This window comes from Leptosomus discolor, chromosome 1, assembly GCF_034619465.1.
Source record: "Leptosomus discolor isolate bLepDis1 chromosome 1, bLepDis1.hap2, whole genome shotgun sequence".
Taxonomy (NCBI): Eukaryota; Metazoa; Chordata; class Aves; order Leptosomiformes; family Leptosomidae; genus Leptosomus; species Leptosomus discolor.
In genome coordinates this window covers 64,972,211-64,996,353 of record NC_141391.1, presented here as the reverse complement: position 1 = coordinate 64,996,353, position 24,143 = coordinate 64,972,211, and the positions used below count along the sequence as shown (strand labels likewise).

General features: G+C 36.9%; 1 protein-coding gene across 1 annotated transcript in view; it reads right to left on the bottom strand.

Annotated features, from left to right (window-relative positions):
• Nucleotides 1-24,143, bottom strand: part of MYO16 (myosin XVI) — a 299,406-nt gene that overhangs the window by 156,224 nt on the left and 119,039 nt on the right. The window contains exons 12-14 of the mRNA XM_086482083.1: nucleotides 21,931-22,058; nucleotides 9,501-9,606; nucleotides 5,812-5,929 (exon numbers count right to left, since the gene is read on the bottom strand). Coding sequence (XP_086338209.1) covers nucleotides 5,812-5,929; nucleotides 9,501-9,606; nucleotides 21,931-22,058 — 352 coding nt within the window. The remainder of the gene's footprint in view (nucleotides 1-5,811; nucleotides 5,930-9,500; nucleotides 9,607-21,930; nucleotides 22,059-24,143) is intronic.

The following is a 24,143-nucleotide window of genomic DNA, read 5'->3' as shown; positions in this document are numbered from 1 at the left end:
TTGGCCACAACAACCCCCAGCAGCGCTACAGGCTTGGGGAGGAGTGGGTGGAGAGCTGCCAGGCAGAGAGGGACCTGAGAATGTTGATTGACAGCTGGCTGAACACAAGCCAGCAGTGAGCCCAGGTAGCCAAGAAGGCCAATGGCATCCTGGTCTGTATCAGAAATAGTGTTGTCAGCAGGAGTAGGGAGGTGATCTTTCCCCTGTACTTGGCTTTGGTGAGGCCGCACCTCAAGTACTGTGTCCAGTTTTAGGCCCCTTTCTACAAGAAGAACATTGAGGTGCTGGAGAGGGTACAGAGGTGGGCTACCAAGCTAGTGAAAGATTTGAAGCATGTCTCATATGAGGAATGGCTGAGGGATCTGGGGCTGTTTAGCCTGGAGAAGGAGGTTGCAGCAAGGTGGGGATCGATCTCTTCTCCTTAGTAAGAAGAAACAGAACAAGGGGAAATGGCCTTAAGCTGCAACAGGGGAGGTTCAGAATGGATATTAGGAATAATTTCTTTACTGAAAGGGTTGTCAGGCGTTGGAACAGGTTGCCCAGGGAGGTGGTGGAGTCACCATCCCTGGAGGTATTTAAGAGACAGGTAGATGTTGTACTTAGGGACATGTTTTAGTGGTGTTGATAGAGCTAGGACAAAGGTTGGACTCGATGATCTTGAAGGTCTCTTCCAACTGAAACTATTCTATGAAAGTGCTACTCTGCACAGGCCAAACCATCCCAGACACAGCCCATTTAAACAGTACAGAAGGTCAGTGGTACACTACCCAGGGGCATCTTCCACCCTTTCTTTTACTTAACAGCACAGGCATGGCCTGACACGTGCTGGCAACCAAAACCATGCCTGGGATTCTAGCTACAGAAGAGATAGTAGAACTGACAGAGAAGAGTTGTATGACTAACTTGCTGAGCAGAGAAGACATGATCTGGCCTATTTAATCATTCTACAAAAAGTAAAAGTCAACTCCTGCTATTATGGAACATATATCATGAGAAATTCTGTACTAGGCATTTAGCCCTCTGTTGCTACACTATGGAAAAAAGAACTGCACTGGAAGTAAAAGGGCATGCTTGGGAAATCTTTAAGCTGGTAGCAAGATACGTCTCTGGCTTCAGTAAATTTGCAGCAAGCTACAAACTGAAGTAACGCAAACTTAACCTGACATGGCAGGACTGGCCCAGACACACATTTTCATCAGAATCAATCATTACCAGGCTGCCACTCCTATAGGGTAAAACAGAATAGGTGAACCTGAAGGATGGCTTCCATCCTTTATTGTGCTTGTAACTTATTTCTCAGTAAAACTAACCCTACCATCAATTAATTTGAAAAAAGGCCATTTACTACTCTTTATTTACCCTTTTTGTTTGCAATTACCTCACTAAGGCTTTCATAACTATCACTTTTGTGTTTTTAATATTCATTGATGAATAAAAGCAAGAAAAACATTACTGGAGGTCATATATATGAATAATTAATACATTTAACTTTAATGATGGGCAACACCACTTATTTAGATGACACAAATTAATCCAGCCCTTTTCAGGTACTTCAAGTCACCCGCTTCAATAAGGCTAAACATGGTTCATCTCAGTTACCATCTCCAGCAATGGGAAGAGCTGTTAAGAAGAGTCGAACTTCTGATCAGCAAGAATCAAACACAGCACCATCTTAATGGAGACAAAATAACTCACAAAGAAATCATGGTAATATGCTTTTCTACAAAATGAAATGATATGTTCGTTAATCTATGTATGAAATAAAGGGGGAAAAGAATAAGAGTTCCAGAGCAAAGTCTGCCATTTTTTTGCAATATGTTAACTGTGCTTACAGGCACAAGGAAATTTGCACTTCCCTTAACAGGTCACTTGATCTACTGAGTAGCTACAAAGTCAGCAAGCGGTCTCTTTATTGAAAGTGTGGCCAGTGAAATCTCTCTTCCAGCTATGCAATCTTTGAAACTACATTGCTTTTTCTCAAAAACCATGCTGTACTAAACACAACCATTGCTAAAGACAAAATAACATTTGAAAGTTCAGAGCTAAAACACAGTACAAAAACACATCAGAGAGTTTAACTTACTGCAGTCTTTCTTATGCCAAAAACCAGAAATTAATGTCTGAAACTTTTTAATTGGTAAAAAAATGTTTGTAACACACATAGGCAAATATGCATTCTGCTTCTTTTTACAAATCAAATTAGATCTTTCCATCTCAGTGCAACTTAAAAAAAAAATAAAAATCAGGCTTTGCTTTTCAAAAAGTGAAGACTGAGAAAAGCAAGGCCTGAAAAGCAAGGCAGGAAAATTTGGAGAGTAAGTTTGTCAGGCTTGATTTTCTCTTCCTAAACATTTTTTTTAGTAATTTGAGGAAACTGACAGAAGCCTTTCCCTTCAACTTAGGAATCATGTCAATTTACTGGAAAGTCCATTTATTTTCTCCCTTTCCAAATAAAAATAAAATGCAGTCATTTTACTTCTGGAAATAAATAAATAATCAGTCTTTTACTACCATGCAGTGTGTGTGAATCATCGTCTATGAATGACTATGATTATTTGGCAGAAGATCAGTCTTTGAGTTCTGTTAGGTATGTATATGCTTTAGAAACTTAATGAAATCACTGGGCTGTAGTTTATTCTGCATTTGTTCTGATGGAAGACTTTTTACTCGTTCCCATTGCCTTATCTTACCCAGTCATAAAGAACAATGACTTAATCTGGGTTATACCTTCTCCACTTGTTTGACTGGACTAAGGCAATGAAAGATACCTGACTACAAAGCCACTTCTCACAGAAAAAACTCCTATTTGAACCCAACATCGCAGCACATTTCATTAGAAACAAGTCAGAGAAGACACATAAAATCTCCACAGATATCTGAACTGGCTTTGAGTAGAACCACGCCCAAGAGCTCCAACCTTGTTTTCAAAACTTCATGACAAAGATGCAGTTTATGAGAAAGACCGAATCAAGCCTGTAGATGAATATTATGGCCAACGTTTCTTTTATTTAGGTATGTTGGACTTTCCGCTATAAGAATAAACCTTACATGAGGAAAGTCAGAGCATTTCCAAGGTCTAGGCATAAAAGAACTTCAGCATGAACAAAAAGCTGTCACAAACTTTGCCAATGTCCACTCAAAATGCGAGGAATGCTACCTTGAGCTTACCCTCTAAAAAAAAATGGACACATGTACTTTGCATGCCCCCTCCTTAATAAATTGTTCTGGATCTCCAGCCTTAAGATCTGTCTGTTAAGGATTTTAAACAACCTAAACCCTTTGATGGAGTCAGTCTAGTGTCAGCTGGATTTTTGTTTACAAACCAGACATATTTACCCCAGTTTGCCTCAATGAGTTATAAAGTCATGTCTCAGCCGAATCAGGTGCTCTGCATATTTACATTTTTCATTCATGTTTAAACAGTGCAAGACAGTAAATACTGCTGCAAATGATCTTGCAAATAGATACAGAGAAACATTGGGTGGGATTTAAACCAGCCAAAGACAACATGCCTGATTCTTTTCTCGGTTATGGTGGTATAAATCTGCGACAGTTTCACTCAGAAATGATGATTAGCAGTGTCCTAGAAAAGGCAACATCTACAATGCAAATAAAACAGCACAAACAACTACAACTTGCAAATATATAAAAACACTTTTACTGCTGTACTGGGGCTTTTCACTCTTGACTGTAAATTACGGAACTTTTGGCTACCTCAGATTTGGTAAGAGTAATCTATTCAGTTCTTAAATATTTGGGGAATAGTAGGGCAGATAAGTAATTTGTTTGTATTTGTTAATGGACTTGACTACCCCTAGATTTTCTCATTTAATGCCCATGGTTTGAGAGTGATAAAAACACAGCACGACTGTACCAGAAAACTGACATGAGAGCCAGGTTAACTGATTCCACATTTACATAATTCACAGACAAGGGTTATGTATTAAACTGGCAAGTCTGGGTAAAGCTATTTGAAAACTCAAGGCCCTTCACTCTCAAGCAAGGCACACAAAAATTGTGGGAACACATGGCCTTGAGGCTTTCATTCCTCACCTAAGGAACTGAATGACACAACCTTAGGTCAGAAGCACTGTGAAAATGAAGATATTTATGTTTCTGAAATGTTCATACAGTGAAAAATGTTGATGAACAACACAGAAAATCCACAGAAAAAATAGCATTCTGTTTTTAGAGCAGAATAAAATGGCAAAAGCCACACAGGAATCAATGAAGGGAAAACAAACTATTTAGTAGCACATCACCAAAGAAATATAGTCCATTCTCTGCACTGAATGAAGCTGGGGAGGGGTTGAAAAACAACAGCATTAAATTTGTATGCATAAGGCAACCCAAGAGTATCTCAGACAACTTCAATTCTGGCGTTTCCTAAGGTTCATATGCTTGAGTTTTCAAAATTAGTGTAATTTTCAACTGGTTTTGTTTGTGCTCTGTGTATAACAAAAAAGAGAAAAAGTGTGCAAGCAATGTAACTGTGATAACTAAATATACACAAATTAAATATATGCGATACAAAGGATTTATAAAATATTGGGTTTAGGGATTGAACTTTATTTTACCAGTCAAATTCAAATGTCATTTAGCCCATCCTAATGTTTACATCACTTTCATTATATTGCTCCCACAACAGCTCATAAATTAAATAATAATAATAATAAAAAAAATCATGCTTTTTAGTTTTACTTTTTCATTACAAATATCCTATATTTACAGTAAAACAAATCAGAAAATAGTGATAGTAATATCCCATGCAGTGATATTTTCACTGAAGAAACTATCACATTTGCTAGGGTACGGTGAACTCTCTCAAGAAAATGAATTGTAATTCCCAATAGGAAATATTTCCAAAGAATATTTTTAGGAAAATCTTCAGAAAGCATAAACACATTTAAAATGACTAAAAATGAGTACTTTTGGAAAATTTTTGGAAAATATGGAAAATTTTGTCCAACAGAATCTAAAGTGGATCAGAAGTGTGTCTCCTTACACAGTGTTTCCACCCAGGAAGATCAGTGCAAGTAGGAAACCGTCTATGTACAGTTATTTCTGCACAGACCTCTTGTTTTAGCACAAAGTAACTTTATGGTGACCTATGCAGACCATAAATGAAACGTCTCCCTCACTGCCTCTGAAGACAGAGTTTTTGGAATCAATTTAACTGGAGTTTTGTCAAATATTAACTTTTTTCCACTAACTAATACCTACTGTGGTTTAGCAGACTCCCACTCACTCTGAAAACAGGCACGAATTCCACACTATCTTAACTCTAATGAGAATAAACATCAGTATGATTCGTAGTTCCTTAAGAAGAAGCTCAAAGCTGCATTAAATTACTTATTTCAGTATTACAGAGTATGCTTATATTTTGTTCGCCCTAAACAGATGACTCATAAAATAGACAATACCATACTAGATACAAATGCAGAAATTAATCTCTTTGTTCCTTTTATTTCATAGTAAAGATATACACAGCTGTCACAGTTCGTTAATCTCGGGCGTGAAGGGAAATGTGATTTCCTGGGAGATGGAAGAGGAATGAGTGGTGTTCATTTCTTTTTCCCTTGTCTTTCTCTGCCACCTAGTGGTTGCACACCACAGGGCTCTGCCTCAGCCCTGCACACTACTCTTGATAAGCTGTGAATTCACAAAGTATTAAACACGTTCCTAAAACTCCCCTGCCTCTTTCACATACTTTAAGGACATTGATGCCTAACTCTGTGTATGGCACACTGGGATCTACTGATCTACTTATCTGTGGGTGATATCAAAATAAACAGATTAAATGATACCTACCTGCAATTAATGTTTTTTTCTTCTCACAAAACTGTAGCTCAAAATATTTTATAAAACAGCTGGAAAAATCATTCAAGGGTGTCTTGGCATGTCCAAAGGCCTCCAAGATACAGTTTACCTGCAAGACAGTGGCAAACAGGTAATAAGAGAGGAAATAAAAATGAAGATATTTCAGTAAACATCGGTGAGGTTGGTTTGTGATCAATAACTGAAAAAAAACAACAAAAAAATGACCGTTTTTCAGGTTGGAATTTAACAAATTCCTTGAAAGTTTTTTTCTCAATAGAAATTAAAGTAAGATAGCTCAAAAGAAAAAAAAAAAAAAAAGCACTGTCAAAATATTGGAAGTTGTAAATGGAAAGGGAAGACAGTGGCTCTCATGTGAGCTGTGTCCTTACTGGTAGTGTGGATACAAGTGACTGCAGTCATATGCCCAGAGCTGGCATTCTTATCAAAAAGATTAGAATCTTTGAAGGCAGCTGTAAAGTTACAGTCAGTTCATACTAATAACCAACCAAACAAATTTACAACCCATACATCATGAGAGAAATGGAATAAATTATTGATTTAACACAGAAATACTTCAGCATCAGTGAAAAACTGAGGAAAAAAACAAATTCAGACTTTTTTACAGCATCTCTCACTAATGCATTTCCATGTTACATCTTCATGGTCACAGTAATGGTCTTTAAAAAGAACATTTTAAAAAAAATAATTAAATATGCCATCTTTATTCCATGTTTTATCTGTATTTAGCTTTTTTTGGTGTATAATTAGTTTCTTACACCCCTTACACCCTGAAGGATTCCTTTCAGCACTTTCCTCTTTTTCATCCTGAGAAATTGATTGCAATGTGGCCCAAATACACTGTTATTCTAATATAACAGTGGTTTGCTGTAGCTGGATGACCTAGCTGGGGAGGGAATAAGGCTGAGGAGTGGCACAGATAACATGTGGTTCCAATCACAAAGACAGGAGCTCTAAAAATCAGACCCTTCAGAATTATTAATTAAACCAGCTATTTGCACAGTAGGTGGCAGCAGAAAACTAGTCAGCCTGGTTTTGATTCCACTCCAGTAGCATTTAGGATGTATTTGCTCATTAGGCTAAATCAGTACTTGGTTTAACCCACACAGTTTTATTAACTTTCATGGTGCTATGCATAACTGCAGCAGGAATGAATCCAGGCTATTGTGTTCATTAAAGCAGCTTAAAAGACAGCTAAACCAGAATCTCTACTGAATTCCCCGTGGGTGGGATCTGCTACATCTACTTTTGCTGTCTGAAGTCAGGTGTCTCATCTAAGCTAGCTACATGGGGTCTTTCTATAGCTAAAACACAACTAATTTTCCTTAATATGTGGCGATTCTCTCCTACCTCCATTGACATGTATGGCTACATCATATATACTATTAAACTAAACGAGACCAGAAGCAGGACTCTAACCACAGCGACAAGTGGCATGATGAGTTTCACATCCAGACATCTAACAACTCTTCTTCTGCAGAACAGGGTGGAAATACTGTTGTGAACGGTCCCTGGCACATGCTGTCCTCTGAACTGTGGCCAGAGGACCTGTTGGGGACTTAAACTGTGTCAGGGAGCAGGGTAAAAACTGCATGTTAGGGACTTTCAGTTTGCTACATAGATGTAGAGTAAGATAAAGTAGTCTACAAAGTTAACTAATTTTTAGATGGAGAAAATTAGGCCTGCTCAGCCCCCTCCCACACTGATTCCTCTTCTTAACTGAGGACAACATCTTAATTCATTTGCACTGAATTGTGATGGTACTCTCTGGGAATTTTCCTGGTCAGGAGACAAGTTGCAGCGGAGACAATACTACCTCCCACACCTCCTGATTCCCACTGCTGCCATATTTGTATATAAAAGCATGCAGTTTTCAGTTGCTTGTTCACAAACTTACTCATTTACTCAGTTCTTCTACTTATTACTTAATCTGAACTTTCAGAAAGAAAGGACTTGGAGGACCTGACCTAAATTTCACAGTTCTACTTGAAAAACATCTATGGCTTGATCAGTTTAAAACTGTAAGTAAACCTGTGCAGGCAGTAAATAAAAAAATTCACCATAGAAATAGATATCACTCGTAGATCTGGCTCGTGGGTTTAAACTAGAGTACGAGTGTACTGCCCCTATATAACTGTATTATTGCAACACTGGACTTTAAAATTTAAATCAAAAAAGTGGAAAAAATAACAAGAGTATTCTTAACATTTTCTTGTGAAACCTAGATTAAATGTGTCAGTTTAAGAACATCATCAATGAATCACATAACACAGTCAAAAACAGTTTAACATGGCAATTGTATGACTACACAAAGCTACAGCTACAGCTTATTCAGTTGTAGTGTATTCAGTGTCACCACGCTTTTTTTAATGTCTTCAAAAAACACAAATGCAACATTGTTTTCTAAAAGCCACCCAAAATCCATAGGACTTTTACTACCTTATCAATTGGAATGTACAAAATATGAACCAGTGTATCTGTAGCCTTTCCCACATCCCAATAATCCTGATTTATAGGTTGTCTGTTAGCATCAGCCATACTTCTGACACTATTTTATCATCTTTCTGGACCAAGTTATGCATAATTCAGGAAGAAAGCAGTGTGTTTTGAATGATGCGTGTGATACTATTAAAAACCCTCACACTTAATGATTCTAAAACTCTGTTGAATATCATGCATGTGACAAGCGAAAACTAAAAAAAAAAAAGAAAAAGTATCATGGGTTGACTGTAAGTGCTGTAGAGGAAGGTCACCAGAACGGGTGAAAGATCCTAAACATATTTTTTTTTAAAGTATGAAACTCAGAAATGAGCTACAACAACGCAGACTACATTCTGTGTAAATCTGCCTCTGAGCTGGGATCTCAGATGAGAAGTTTCATCAGGAAAGGCAATTTTTTACAAGAATTTGAATTGGCAATCTGGGGTTCAGCATAATTTAAAATTTCAGTATGAACTTTTATAGTAGTGTTACATCTGTAACAATGAAACACGAGTTGCAATGTTCAGTCAAACGAAATCTTTACATTTACAATCTACTAGCAAGGAGACAAATTCATCTGATATGTGAAGCAGGTTCTCATGATTTCATGATAAGTGCTGGGCAGAATTTGGTTCTGCTGTGGGGATTTAATATGACCGAGAAAATATTCAGAACTTTTGCCTATTTCATAAATACATTTAGTATACAAATACTGGGCCATATAACTTTGTTCAGTCCTAGCAGTTTTCCTGCAACTTTCCAGTTTCTGTCTTACATACTATTAGTTCAGATGCCTCAGCACTTCTTAGACTGTCCAGAAAAGCACCACCACAACCATACAGATAAATTTATTTGCTTACTGAAGGCAATTAGTACACATTTAGGAGACAGTACCTTATCACACAAATGTTTCCTATTCATTGAAACACTGCTTTCCAAAGTCACCAAAACACAGAAACAAAACTCGCCTCCACCTTTCAGATTCCTCTCATCACACCAGGGTGATCTTAGGCCTGTTCCCATTCAGGGCAACTCAGGGAAAGAATCTTCCTTTGTTGTGAAAACAAACCCTTTATGAACTTCTGCATAGCAGATGCCTCTTCCCTTACAGTTCAAATGTCTATCTGACCAAGAGGTCAGATTTCTGGTTTGTCCTACTCAGTGATCAGAATGCTACTTACATGTTTTATCTTTGTATCAAAGGTATTTCTGCTGCAGCTGGCTCTGCAAGTGAGGTGCTTCAGTATTTGTTTGCAGGCTTCAGTCTTCCCAGAACCTCTTTCTCCACTGCAAGACAACAGGCAAGAAAGAGAAGGGGGAATCATTGCTATTTTCACGTTTGATATGTTATTTATAGTCTCTGCTAGCTCTGTTTGAATGGATTTAAAATATCTCAGTCAAACTTTCATTTCAAATTACAGAAGGTTTATGGATGGCAAATGATAAAGAACAGAACGTAGGAGATAGACTGGCTGTCTATGTTCATGAGGGCTGTCAGAGCTGTCAAGCTATATTGTCCTGTACCACAAGACAAGCCAATCAAATCTAAAGCTTTCAAGCCATTTTGAAGCTATTTATAGCAAAGATTTTATCTCCTCCTTTATCTTCTGTCCAGCAAAGGAGCCTGCTTATGCTGCCTGGTTCTCTTTGCAGATGGGGAAATACTACTGTGATAATGGTGGGAGTCAGAAGGAAAGAAAGGTGTAGACTACAACAGGAAGAAAGGAGAGGATATAGGAAAGGAACAGGAAGGAAGAGAAAAAGATGAATGATTTTACAACCTGCCCAGTTTCTGCAGTGCAAGACACTCTAACTTCAGTGATTCTGTTTCACTTAATTTCTTTTCCATGATGTGGAATAAATATTCCAAAGAATGAGAACCCCTGAGGGGGAAAACGAGCAAAGAAAACAAGCTAAAAGGCAATATGAACAATGAAAGTGGGAAGAAACACAGAAAAGTGTGAGGAGTGAAGCAATTCGGTGTTGCACTTAAAGCATGGGGAAGGAAAAGAGATAAAAGAGGTGGAAATGATAGTTAAGACCGACTAAGAAATTCATGTAAGAATTTATTACTTGAACCATAAGAAATTGTTTTCTTATAGACAACTGAATCAAACAAAATGTAATTTGATGCTCCTCCTTCATTTATCTGTTTGATCAATTTTAAAAAGCTGTTCGCACAACAGCCAGTTAGATTTTTCACAAGTACAATGGCCATGCTTGTTGGTCAGTCTGTTATCTGTATAGTTCAGTTTCTGAAAATGAGAGGGCAGCAAAATATAGTATCTGCCTGGCCATTGCTTTATGTATTCAAATCTCACTTCAAAGGAGAAATTGATTAAAGAAAGAAAGAAAGAAAAGAGGGAAGAACAAAAATGTCTTCATACTCAGACAGGGATGGGATTTCTGCACCATTTAATCTCCTTTAACTCTTACGAGACATACACACAGCTCTGGTGAATATCTTATTTGTTTGCCTTGTAAACTGTAGACTTAGGTGACAAGACAGATGTCTCATTACTATATGTGATGTGTCAGACTGCTTTTATCTATGTTGTCCATGTTTCTATAATGAGCTGGAGTCTGACCCTGGACTTTAAACTGCTATTGGGACCAGTAGGAGGTTTGTGGTCCAAGACTGCGAAGGTTTGCAACCTCGTTATGTGTTATGCAAAGACCTCAAATAATAGGTCACAAAGCCATATTTAAACCAATTCTTGCAACGAAAGAAATCATGTGAAATCAAGAAGGTCACTGTCACAGCTAACATGAAACTAATACCTCTAAAGAATTGACAAGGTGCTCTGTAAGTGCACTATCCCTTGCTCAGATCTTCAGCTTCTAACTTTCCAAGAGAGTTTCACGTCAGATGATACTTAATGTCAACCTCTAAATTCTGCATGCATCTCTGCCCTCTGAATGATGACTTCGCTCTCCAAATGCTAAATGTACCATGTTGCTTCTGTTCTTAAAAAGTTACACTAGCCTTCTGTCTTTATACTGGTAGTGTCTAAATTCCATGTTCCTTTGCCTGTTATCGCTAACAGGAACAGAAAAAAGTGAAACAGGACATTAGTCCTGTGATACTTCTCCTCTAGAGACATTTCATAGTCTTGCAAATTGCAGATCTTATGCTTGTATTATCCAGAAAGTCAGTGAGCTTACAGACAGATATAAATCTATCTTGCATCACCCCTCCTACTGCCCACCCACACTGGCCATTTCACTGCCACCTGTGTGTCATGATGATGGAATTATTTTGTCCCTCCACAATCTATTTAATCCAAAATCACAGCTGCAACCTGCTATCACTATACCACAGGTTACCAACAAGATTAGCAACAGTGGCTCTTTGGTTATTTCAGCTGTTAAGGAACTTCTCTGAAGTTTAGTACAGTCACAGTTACAGATGATGCCACTGAGCAGAAGCGTTCATACAGGTTTGAAAATCAGATCTGAAACAATTCATAGTTTGTAACAACTCACAGCTTGTCCAATGTGTACTGCCCTTTATATCCAGCAGATAAATATTTCTATCATCCTGAGGACTGAACAAGATTTGACATTTAACAAATACTTGTAGTATTTTATTATTTCATTTGCTTAGGCCCAACCTCATCTGCCAAAAATAGCTTCTCTAAGGCTTTTCCAGGATTAGCAGGGTGGGGTTACTTTTCCAAAGATCTTTCTCACAACTGGAGAAATTGGGGGAGGGGAGAGAAAGGATGCTAAAATAACATTTGATGTGCCTTCGACTGTTTTCAGATATCACAAAGCAGGCATGCAAATTACAACTAAAAACAGAAATACATCTTCTTAAACAAAGGAGCTGGAGTGTTCACCGTGAGTTTCCCCACTTAACAACTAATTTGTTTCACTTTTTAAATAAAGCTATGTTTTGTTTTCACAGCAAGCTAACTGTGGCCCAGATAGCACACAACCATGCAAGTGTGCATAAAGTGGACAGTTTCTGTTCCTTCTTGAATATTTCTTCTCAGGATTGCTGTTTCCTAAACATTGCAGTGACACAGCTACAAAGATTTGACACACTCAGCTCAACTGTTAATTTTACAGTGATTGACATTTTGACCAGCAGTGTCACAGGAGCTTTTTTGCTAAAGTGACTGGTAGAGTACATTTTAGGGTGGAGAATTCACTAGTTTGGTTCTTGAAAGAGAGCCACAATGTCGCTTAGCTGTTCTGTGCATTTCAAAGGGTTATGTTCACTCCTAGTGAAATATAGATTGAAGCACTGAGAAAGACATGCTATATTAGGTAAAGTTTTAATTGTTGGTATCATTGTTTGGAACATTTGGGGCAATAAATAATTCAACAATGAAAAAGTCATTTGGCATTTTGAAACAGATTTTGGTTAGTCCAATCTTCTTTAGAGGCTGAATAAAATTTTTTGTAATGCCCCCATTGTCCATGATATCTTTGCTTTAACAATTTAATTCTGCTTAGAGAACAATTCTTCTTCTCTGTTTTAAATTATTGTTTCATCACTATATCTCTCAAAATGTAGTTTATGATAAGAACACTTGTTTCTTATAACTCTCGGTTGGACTGCCTTATCAAGGTGGAGGATAAGTTAGCATTGCAGCAGAAAAGCATTCTTCCGCAGTAAAACCTCCTCAGAAGGCATTATGAAACAGGCAGAGCAAAGAAGGCTTATTTCACAGATAAAGACGGTTAAATTAGAGAGAGTGTACTCCAACGGAAATAAAAATGGACAGAGAATTTGAAATCCTATGCTCACCATGGGCTTTAGGCAAGTTCCAATAAGCTTTCTCATTTTATTCCTCCTTTGGCTTTCTAGCTTTCCTATATAACTACCTGACCAGAGGGCCTGGTTCCTGCTATTTCTTTGCTAAGATTTTGTTAATACAGCCATAATTACAACTCTAGTCTCTGTATCTTAAAATAATATGAATAATAAGAAAAAATAAACGCTGCTTTGAAATGAAGCATTCAAAACTAAAATTGTTAGGAAAAAGTCCAATTCAATGTGTGAAAATACAAAGACAGGTGAAGCAAAACCCACAAGATGTTCTACAACCAGGGGAACTAAAGAATCTACATCCTGCATATCCACTGCATCTGGATATCATCCAGCTCTCCTTTTATCTTGTGACAGTCTAGCTGGGCCACTGGCACCACTCATGCTGGTGAGCTTAGTGCCAAGAGCGTGCTTGCCGGACAGTCCCCATGAACTGCCTGGCTGTTCCCTTTCAGAATAGCTGTGGCTGGAGTTACCTCCCTGACAGCTCCCCAAACCCACAAAGCCTGTGTGAACATGCTGGCTCTGAGGCCACCGTGGCTGTTAGCGGCCAATGGGTTCAAAAGCTATTGGGTAGAGGAGGACGTAGAGGTGGACAGACAGAATGATCACGTACAACCAGCAACTAGGGAAGCCCCGCTAAGACAGTCAGGAAACAGAGAACTCCAGGAAAAATTTTAAGAATTAATTCCTGCAAGTTCTGAGAAGTACATTTTGCTTACCCTCTATTTCTGCATATTAGTCAGGTTTCCCTATACCTTTAAGAATTCGTACAATTGGAACATCATTCTTTGGCAAGTGTCAATTCCAGTATAAATAAATCCTATAAATCATCTGTTTAGGGAAAAATATGACAAAATCTAAAACATGCAAGGAGGAATGTACCTGACATTTCAGATCTTAGAAGTGACAGGATTTTATTGTTTGTGTTTCATTTTCCATTCTGACCAACGGTATCACATTCAGAAGTGCAGAAATATTTAACAAAACAAACAAAAAACCCACTCCTGCAGTACCTGAATTATAATCAGAAATGCTGGAAAACTTCCGACACAATTTGTTCATATAAGTTTTCCACAATAGATTTAGATCAGCATAGATATGCATGCTGGATTTTTATGAACCTCTGAAACCAATCTCTTATTCTACCACCCTAAATTCTGACTATTACTACTTCAAATTCCTATTCTGATAGTAAGATATGTCCAGGGAAGAGAAAGTAGGGGGGGGGGGTTGGGGGGCAGAATAATTTCTTTCTTCTCAATTGGCAGAGTACGTAAGTGGGACACTGGGTCTTGCTCCATGGCTGAGGCTTCTAGTTCTGAAATAAATATGTCCAAGCAAGACTGCTAAATATAATGTGGTTTGTACCATCAGTAGTTATATCTGTAACTGAACAACCCTGCATGTAAGTTGGAAATTGTATTTCTAAAGTAAACTAAACTGGAAACTGTTTTTCTAAAAAAAAAATTTATTATAAAAAGGATGTCCAAACCCATAACTGTACCACAGTAGTCCATTTCACTTATAATACAGTGAATTATAATTTTAAAATTACAGTTTTTTTGGCTTGAACAGAATGCCTGTGATGACACAAAACTGAGGAAATAAAAGGCTTTCAAGGCATTCCACTTTAAAATACAAGGATTTGTTTCCATTCCAGATTATATGGCATAAAAATGTGATTTATATCGCAAAACAAAACCATTGGATATTGGCATTCCTTGCTGCTAACATACATAAAACTATAGCATTTCATTTGATATATTTATTATGATTTTTTGATTCACTGAATTAGCCATCAGCATCTCATAAACTATTGGCTTGATTGACTAAGGATCCTTACGTTTTAACAAGCCTATAAACTATACTCAGACTTTCTAGACAGTTCCTCACTTATCTTGTCAGTGGTTAATGCATTTCCATATCCTAAACAGCACGAGCAAAATGCAGTCAGAAGGAAGTTAATTACAAAAAGTCCACCTGTTGGCTATTTAGGAGCCTAACATAATGCTACTTTATTCTGTAACTTCCATATAAAGTTTATGCAACGCCAGCTCTTGGTGTTATGCATGCATGAGTGATGGTGGCTATAAACTAAAGTTGTGAATAAGTGGTAGCAAACTCTTCAATAATTTGGCCAAACACTTTACTGTTGTAAAACACTTCATTTCAGTGAGTGAACACTTGATCAGATGTGAAGTGACTGAAAAGTTTTTTAAAAAAATCTTTTAACACGGTAACCCCATGGAGGAAATGAAGATTAATGCTTCAGAAGACAAGATAGTAAGCAAAGTGTGAAAAGACAGAGAAGGTGGAAAGACTGAATCCTGGATGGGATTTTTTCCTTTTTTAACCAATTCAGTAGCAAAGACTTAATAGGATGTTTAGGGGAACAGATAGCAGCAGGAAAAGACCACAAGCACAAAGAAAACCGAAACAGGCAACATTAAAGTCTAATAGTAGTTTTTTATTAAATTTGAAAATTAAAACACAGCTTCACACAGTTTAAATGGGACTTCATGAAAGTTCTGCAAAATAAAATGCTTTAATATTGCCGGAAAATGTAAGAGTCTAAAGTGCAATTCTAAAGTTTCTTCAAAACATGATGATGTATGTGTTTTTACCATGCAAACACAGAGATGTGACACAGAAGGAGTGCCACTGGGTTTGCAGAGGATTCCCTTCCACTAGCAGTGTGTAATAATGTTATACTAAGGACCTTATCTCAAACCTGTGTTAAATCTTCATTCAATAAGTGTAAGGTTTTTAATGTAATGCAGAGGTCAAACTAGAAAATTATAACTTGTTTAATTTATAAATTAGGGGTTAATAGGTATTTTTACAACAAATATTCCTAATTACATGCAATTTATAAAGAGTGTAGCAATGACAGAAGAATAAGTGGAGCTTTGAGTAGTCCACCCAACACATTATAGGGCACTATCTGCTCCTTTGTCATTGTAGAGTATGCTTCAGTGTTCCACTGCCTGTTCTACCCTCTGTACATACAGCATATGCAGCCTCTGCAAAGTGAATGATTTGTTTGCAGTTGTACAGTTACTGGAATAATTTGCCATTGATATTTATGTATAATATTTTACGTAATGGGTGTGACATTTTACAAGACTAAAAAATGATTTTCTTTTTTTTTTCACATTGTCTGCTTTGCTGCATAGGGAGAGCCAGTCAACTTGCATGAAGCAAAGGGTGCAGGCAAAGCAGAGAGTCGACATGTCAGAGAGGTCCAACCAACAAGAGACAAAAATCAAACTCATGCCCTGCAAAGCAACTTTGGCAATGCTAGATTCCCATTTTCACTGAATCATGTAACAGAGAACAAAGGATTTTATCAGTAAACTGAGCAGTAAATTCCTTAACACTCTATACCTTTTAATGTAAGTTGCAAAACAATGGCTTTCCTTAGATTAAAGAATAAACTTGGAAAAGATACTTTTAACACTCATTTTCCCTGCAAAGGATTGTTCTGGTCCTAAGTTAACTCCAGGGTATATACAAGGACAGAAGTATGCTTTCAGATCTGTAAGGAAATACTGTGGAGATGGATATTTGCTGTTTGTGAATTGGTGTCTTCAGTTTTTTGGGCCAGTCTCCAAAACAGACCAAATATGAAAACTCAAGATTTGCCAAATCTGTTTCCCATGTGAACAACGCCTTACAACAGAATCTCACTTCTAGGGAAGAACATTTCACATTTTATAGATCATTTTGTTAATTTCCATTTTGATTTTTTTCTTGTATTTTAACCACTGGTTGGAAATTTTTCTTTGACTTGCTCTTGGTCTTAAAGTTTGCCTTCTACTAAGCAGTCTTAAGGTGATCTGATACACACCAACTTCTGTATGCTACAGATAGATGGGAACACTTCCATTCCTATAGTGTCTTTAGGCACAGAAAACAGAAAAAGTATTAGATGGTGAATCTACAGAAGGGAGAATTTTTCTTCATCTAGCACAAGCCCATGCTGTTTCTGCAAATAGCAGGTAGCGCAGTACTCTGAGAACAGCCATACTTTTTTTTTTTTTAGCTTGATTTTGTGTTCAAGTGGAGATCTGCAGCTACAAACCCTTTCCCTGTAATCACAGGGGCACTCACCGCTAAATGTCTGTTGTTTATTCCCAAAGAAAAGGGTGGAGTCTCTCCTTCCGTATATTTAATTGCTATCATGATCACAGTCATTTGTGTGGAGTCAGGAGATTCCAACCATATCTGTCTAAGGATACAATACAGAAATGGCCTGGCCTTGAAGAGCTTCTACTCTAAACGTATTGCTAGAGACAAGCAGCTAAAGGAAACCAGTAAAAACAAACAAACAAAAATTAGATGGAAGTTGCATGAGAGAAAGAACATTACAATAGCGGTGAGCAGTGTCATATACAATAAGCACAACTGCTCATATGTGAATGTCCAATTTATAAAGAATCTGATCTTACTGATGTGAATTAGCAATGCTTTGAGAAAGTTTAAGGGGCTTGGCTACAGAAACATCAAATTCCTGGATCCCTGTCAGGTTTAAACATGTATTAAATAGTGGTGTAAGACTCTGACCCGCCAGAAACTACGGCCCTCTCCTGAACATGCGTATGGGCTGAAAATTGAAGTAGGAATTTAAGGTAAGAAAGTAGAGTCTGGTAGTTTAGCAATGGTTTCAAGACTGTAGCTTTGGACTTGAGCTAAGTTCAGACAGCTTCAGGTGTCATCTCTTTTCTTTATCATCTCTTGGGAAAACGTGGGAGGGAAGAATGACATGACTAAGAAAAACAGGGTGATGCTCCATGCAGGATTCATTAGCAACAGTAAGTGTCCAATAAAAGAGTAATTCAAGAATCATTAGTAATGGCCACTAAACTCATGGGAAGTATCTTTTCAAAATTAATCTTCGGCAGAAAAAAAAATGAACCGAAAAACATTGCTAATAGAAAACAAACTTTATCTCCACAAAATAAACAAGCTACAAAGCTTGATGAAGATGACAGGATTAAAATGAATAAAGGCAGACTGTCTGGCGTTCTTTCCAATGCTTTTGAAAAGATAGTGAGTAGCTTGAGGTACAGAAGAGTATTCTGTAAATAAATTACTGTTTATAACAAACTCAAACTTTTCAGGAAGAATTCAGATGAGTTATATATAGTGCCATCACTTGGTTCTTTTCTGGCAGTTAATAGTTAAACTAGACATATTTTGAGAATTGCACATGAAAAATGAAATACTGTTATGACACTAAATCTCACTGCTCCATATCAAATCATAACTCTAGCCTCTTCTCATGGATAATCTTCACAATAAAACTAAAGCATAACTATGTTCATAAATTATACTCACAAATTACTTGTACTATAAAGTATTATTACCATTGAAAGTAAAGTAGACCTAAAAATAAATAGAGATTTGAGGGTTTTATTCTATAATTGAATCATGTTTCACTTGCTAATGATGACAACAGAAGGCAAAAGTGTACTCTCGATGTGCAATGCCAAGCGTGTTCATATGCCAAAATGGCATATCTTGCAGATATTAAGGGAATTTAATCTTGAGATTAGTGCATACCCACTGGGATAATCTACTTTCAGTGGGTTTATTACTAATAAAAATAAACAAAACTAACACCCTTCCAATTTGGTGTGGCTATTTTGCTATGCAGCATACTGATACTCATTGCAAGAGATCTGACTTGGAATTGTCTCAGGCTAAGCATTCCAATATCACAGCAGCAGCAAACATGGTACTGGGACTCCAGGAACTATTTAGTCTAAGCCAAAACTACTACCAAAACTAGTGGGCCCTGCCACTCCTGCTCTGGTAATTCATTTCACTTCTACGGGAACTTGGCTTTGGAACAGATTCAGGTTAAAATAGCTCCTTCAACATCACCATCACCCTCCCAGGTATAATTTTGACCTGAGAGTATTTCTCCAGCCCAGTTCACCATTCACCTCAATGTCTGTGTTGACAAAAGGATGGTGTGGAAATGAGGAAACAAGCAACCAAAGGTAGAAGGATAGAAGCACTCCTAGCTAGCTTATTCCAGTATAACATTGTCATGGATCTATGACTCCTTTTCGTTTGCTCATCCACTGCCTTCTTCCTTCTGACCACTTACATGAAATGGCCTTTCTAGCTACAGAGAGCTTCTCTGAGCTCACCCATCTTCATTCAGCCTGTGATTCTACATTAGAGGGAAGTGTATTTTTTTACTTTTAAAATTTGTTACCAGGTGTGCTCATCGCACTACGCATGCATGCAAAGAAATGCATCCACAACTCAGCTTTATAACTGGAGGTATTTTAAAATTACAGACCATACAACAAACATGTACAGAATTTCTTACTCTGGAATGAAGAATACACTTGATAAGAGAGGTTGGAGAAAATAAAATAAAACACAAAAACTTGGACTGTTTCAGAACTTCAGAATTGCAGATACTTGATTCTGATAGGAAGTGAGACTGAGATTTCGAAAACTTCTCCACAAACCCCTCTTCAAGTGAAAAATCAAAGACAAACTGACTGGCTGCTATACCACATGCCCTCAGGGACAGAAAGTAAGCCCTACTCCATACTGTTCATTAGCATAGATGTAACCCATGAATCATCCCTCACAAGGAAGGAAGAACATTCTCTTGCTGATAGCTAATGTTTTACACCTGAAAAAGCAAGAAAGCAGAAATCCATTTTGACCACACACACATGATCAGGTGACAGCAAGAGGGCAGATGAACAACTTGAGTTACATCATGCATATTTTTCAGATTACTATTTTTATTGTCAGAAAACCAGTGGAAATTTCCTATATCCTTTACTTTCCAGACATTAATTATTTATATTCTACCAATGAGCTACTATAATGAGAATATCCCATTTCTAATACCTCTTTATGAACTTCTAAAAGATTGAGTTCCCTTCTGTTTTCTCATTTATTGCTAGCAGAAGAAAGGTATTTACAAATAATTGTTTCTAGCTTCTGTTAAGTTGCAGCTATACTTACCTTCTATTCCAAACTACCAGATGCTTTCCTTTCAGCTTCCATTTTCATAAGTGACCTTTAGATCAAATGAATTGTCCACATAAAAGATGCTGGCATACCTATAGGTTGCCTTGATGCGATATGCAAGTGATGATGCTATCAACAGAGCACTCTCTTGTCACATTCTCCATCAGGTCTCTGATTTATAATAAGCCACGGCGGGCTGGGCAGGGATCAAGACAGTGGGGCTTAACACATGACTTGACATCCTGATATGAAATCATCAGTAGCAACTATTTGCTGATATCAAAGCCATTTATTACTAAGTATAAAATTCCTTGTATATTACTACTCAATACTTAGCTTGGCAGTTAGCTGTTTTCTTGAAGAGTTAGTACATACTATTTTCTGCTTCTTCTGTTTACACTTGCAACTTCACAAACCTATTAATCACTTAGCAGTGTCCCAATTTCCCACTTTGAAGAAAATGCTGAAAACAGTGCCTTAGCATATTTCTTATTTTCATCAAAATTATTATATCTAAACAAGAGTTAATATTTAGAAGACAATATGAACATACAGTTATGATTTCCTAATTTTGCTTGTACTTCTGCTTAAATGTCACTGCTTACTGGATAAGTAAGTAGCTATTTGATTCTGATTAGATTATTAAAAAGTTACCATTTATTTCAAGCAATCAACAGTCAGTTCCACACATATATGATTTATACACTTATAATTTAGAAACTTATAAACTATGTTTTTTCTACACTATGCTTATAAAAGAAACATTTAATTAAAATATTCAGATATGTTTGAAGACTTAATACACAGAACTCACAGGAGTCCATACCCCCATAAACAGAATGAGTGGATACATATGATTGTATCTATGTGTTCATTTTCACTTTTGTAAGTCTAAATCAACATCATTACATGATTTTGAGCATCGTATCCTCTCCATTTCATAGTATTCAATTTTCTTGTAATTAGAGGTAGTTCAACAGCAATTACAAGACTTATCAAGTCGATCAGCCTTTATTCTTGGTCAAATCAAAATCAAGCTTCCCCCCCCCCCCATTTCCCATGAAGTTCTGCCAACCTTTGCCAATATTTCTGCCAACAGCAATTGTTAAAATGACAAGATTAAGCAACAAATTTATTTGAGCAACTACACCAACTTCACCAGACTCATCGCTTTCAGTTAGGGTGAAGGAAGAAAAGAGATTAACAGCTTTGAGCACCAAAAGTTCCAAGTGAATTCAAAAGTTCACCTTTATAAAACTAGCATATTTGGACTAAACTCTGTTTCACTGGAGGTTTTTAATACATTTATTCACAATCTTGAAGTTATTTATCATTGAAACATCTCTGAATAAAGGAACTGGTTAAAGTCCTTTTTGAAGTTGGACAGCTAAATTACAACTTCAGGGTCACATAAACATGTGAGGCAGAGTAGAAGCTCCAATACTGGTGCCCCAACTCAGAGGTTTATAATTTAGTCAAGGACTTCCCATTTTTATTGACATTAGATTCTATTTCTGATCCTGATCCATGTAATATTAGCAAACACACACACAGCAGTTTTGAATTCTTTACCATTAACTCCTTTTTCCTAATTAGATGCAGCTAGATGGAGTGGCAATTCCCCAAGAGAATTTATGAACTTGAGATGTAATTAAACCTTTTTCAGTTCTATTTTGCTCTAATGTATGATACAGAGATCAGTACACAGAAAGAAATCAGTTGGAAGAAAAAACAAAATGGAAATCTCAACTGCTGTGTCCTGGGGGAAATAGCTGAAAGGCAGGAGTTACAAATTAGTTAATAGAAAGATAAATTATCACCTGAGGATAAAGCACTGGGGACGCTGCTCCTGGAATAACATGTGGTAAGCTCTTTCAGCACAGGAAAATATATGTGGGGGAAGTGAGGAACACAATTTTCCAGAGTTACTTAAATAAAGTTGGGTGACCTGAAAAATTGTAGAAAATTAACATGATCAATAAATTTCAAACTAATTATGTTTCAACTTACTAATCCTGGGTATTTTGTAAAGCTTTCTAAACATTATGAACAGAATGTCTGTATGTATATAAGTGGAATCATTACAGTGTCTATGAAGATTTTAACTAAAGAAAACAGAGCTGTAAGCATAGAAGATTTAATTAAGATACAAAATTAAACTTAACTAGAGGACTCAACAATACTGGTTTGTGCATTGAGTGAACCAAAACCTACTAAGTTAATTTTTTATATGTTGCATTTATAGTTCTTCAATGTCTTGACTTAAAAATCTTACAAAATTAAATATGATCGTCCTGTGAAAAGTTAAATTTTAAATCAAAGGCTTAAGTTATATACTAATTCATTTATTACATCACAGAGCAGTCTCTCACAAATACGCTCTCTGCGATACAGAATAACTTCCATGAGACACATAGCTGGCAACATGTACTATCCTTAAAGCTTGAGTAGAACCAATTATCTGCTACTGAAACATCATTTTTTTCTGAGACTATCCTGATGTTCTTTCAGCTAACATCAAGCAGATTTTCGAAAAATTAGATAGTCTGCTAGTAGCTACAATCCTGTTCTTTCAGAATAAATAAATATAATAAAGAAAATACACAGTGTGATTTAGATAAGCTCGTGAGCAGAAATGCCATACCATTTTACAAATATCCTTAAATAAATCATTTTGCCTTCCTTTTTATATAGCTTTCATCAGACCTTCTCATGGGTTTAGAAAATTAACACAGGCTCTACAGAAACCCATGGTAGCTGAGGGACAATTGGAACATTATGAAACATCTAGAATGATACTGAATGCTATCACTTAACCAACCAAATCCTTTCCTTTCCATCACATCCTGTTTTCTCCAACGATTCTCTCTAACCCCCTTCCCACCACAATGCCATTTTATATTTGTTTCTTTTTCCAAATGAATTAAGTGCTTATCACCCCGTCCTGTCCAATGTCTGCCTTATGTATTCAGATATCAAACTATTGAATCTTGGGGCATTTACGACACTGTGGCTGAATGAATCCTCCAACAGCACGGCCCTATTCTCATTCAGGCCTTTCAAGCTACCAGGCTAAACAAGATTAAATTCCTAAGGAATCATTTCAGTATGTCACAAAGCAGAAAGAAAAACCTTCACACACTTATGCTCGTTGCATAATATCACAACTGCTTTTCAAGTTTACATACTTTTCTAACACATGAACTTCAAGAATATATTTGCCCTAATCACACACAAATAAACTCTGCGCAAATGTAACAAGCTGTATGACTGTAGCACAAACACTTCTACAGTTATTATGAGACCTTCGAAGTCGTGTCTGCATGTTCCTAGTAGCGTAGTGCTACTGTAATGTATAGTGTAGCAGTACAGTGTATTTCTGTGTAAAAATGCATTAGCATCTAGCAATTGCACTGAATTACATACGAAGCAATGTATATCAGTGTCCATTAACGCCTGATTCTTTATGTCACCTCAGAATTAATAATAGCTTATAAAAAGATTTATTTTAGTAGTATTCTGTTGGAACCAAGATTGAGAGGCCATTGTAGGATGACTGAAGATTCCTGAGAAGTAATGAAAAGTGTTTTTAAAGAAGAGAACTTAAACTGTTGCTGTTACTGAAAAACGTACGTGATGATTTTTTCATTCCTTCATTTGGTTTTAAAAACAGTATCATGCCAAATACATCTTTCCATTCTTTTTTTTTTGACAGCTAACAAACCACATACCTGAAACAAAACGCTAAGTAATGAACCATATCATATAGCATGTCAGTGTCTAGACTGAAGAACTGACATAATCAATTTTTATTACTTTAATGTACAGACCATTTAACACTTACAGGCTTCAATACAATACTAGCTAAGCTGCTGCAGTATATTTCAACATTTCAAAAACAGAGAAAACAAAGCTATTTTACAGACATGTTTTTTGATCATCTGGGAAATACCCGCCTAGTGCACAATACCATGCAGATAATAACGATGGCGTAAAAGCAATGATCATCCAAGGTAACCCAAACAGCACAAAA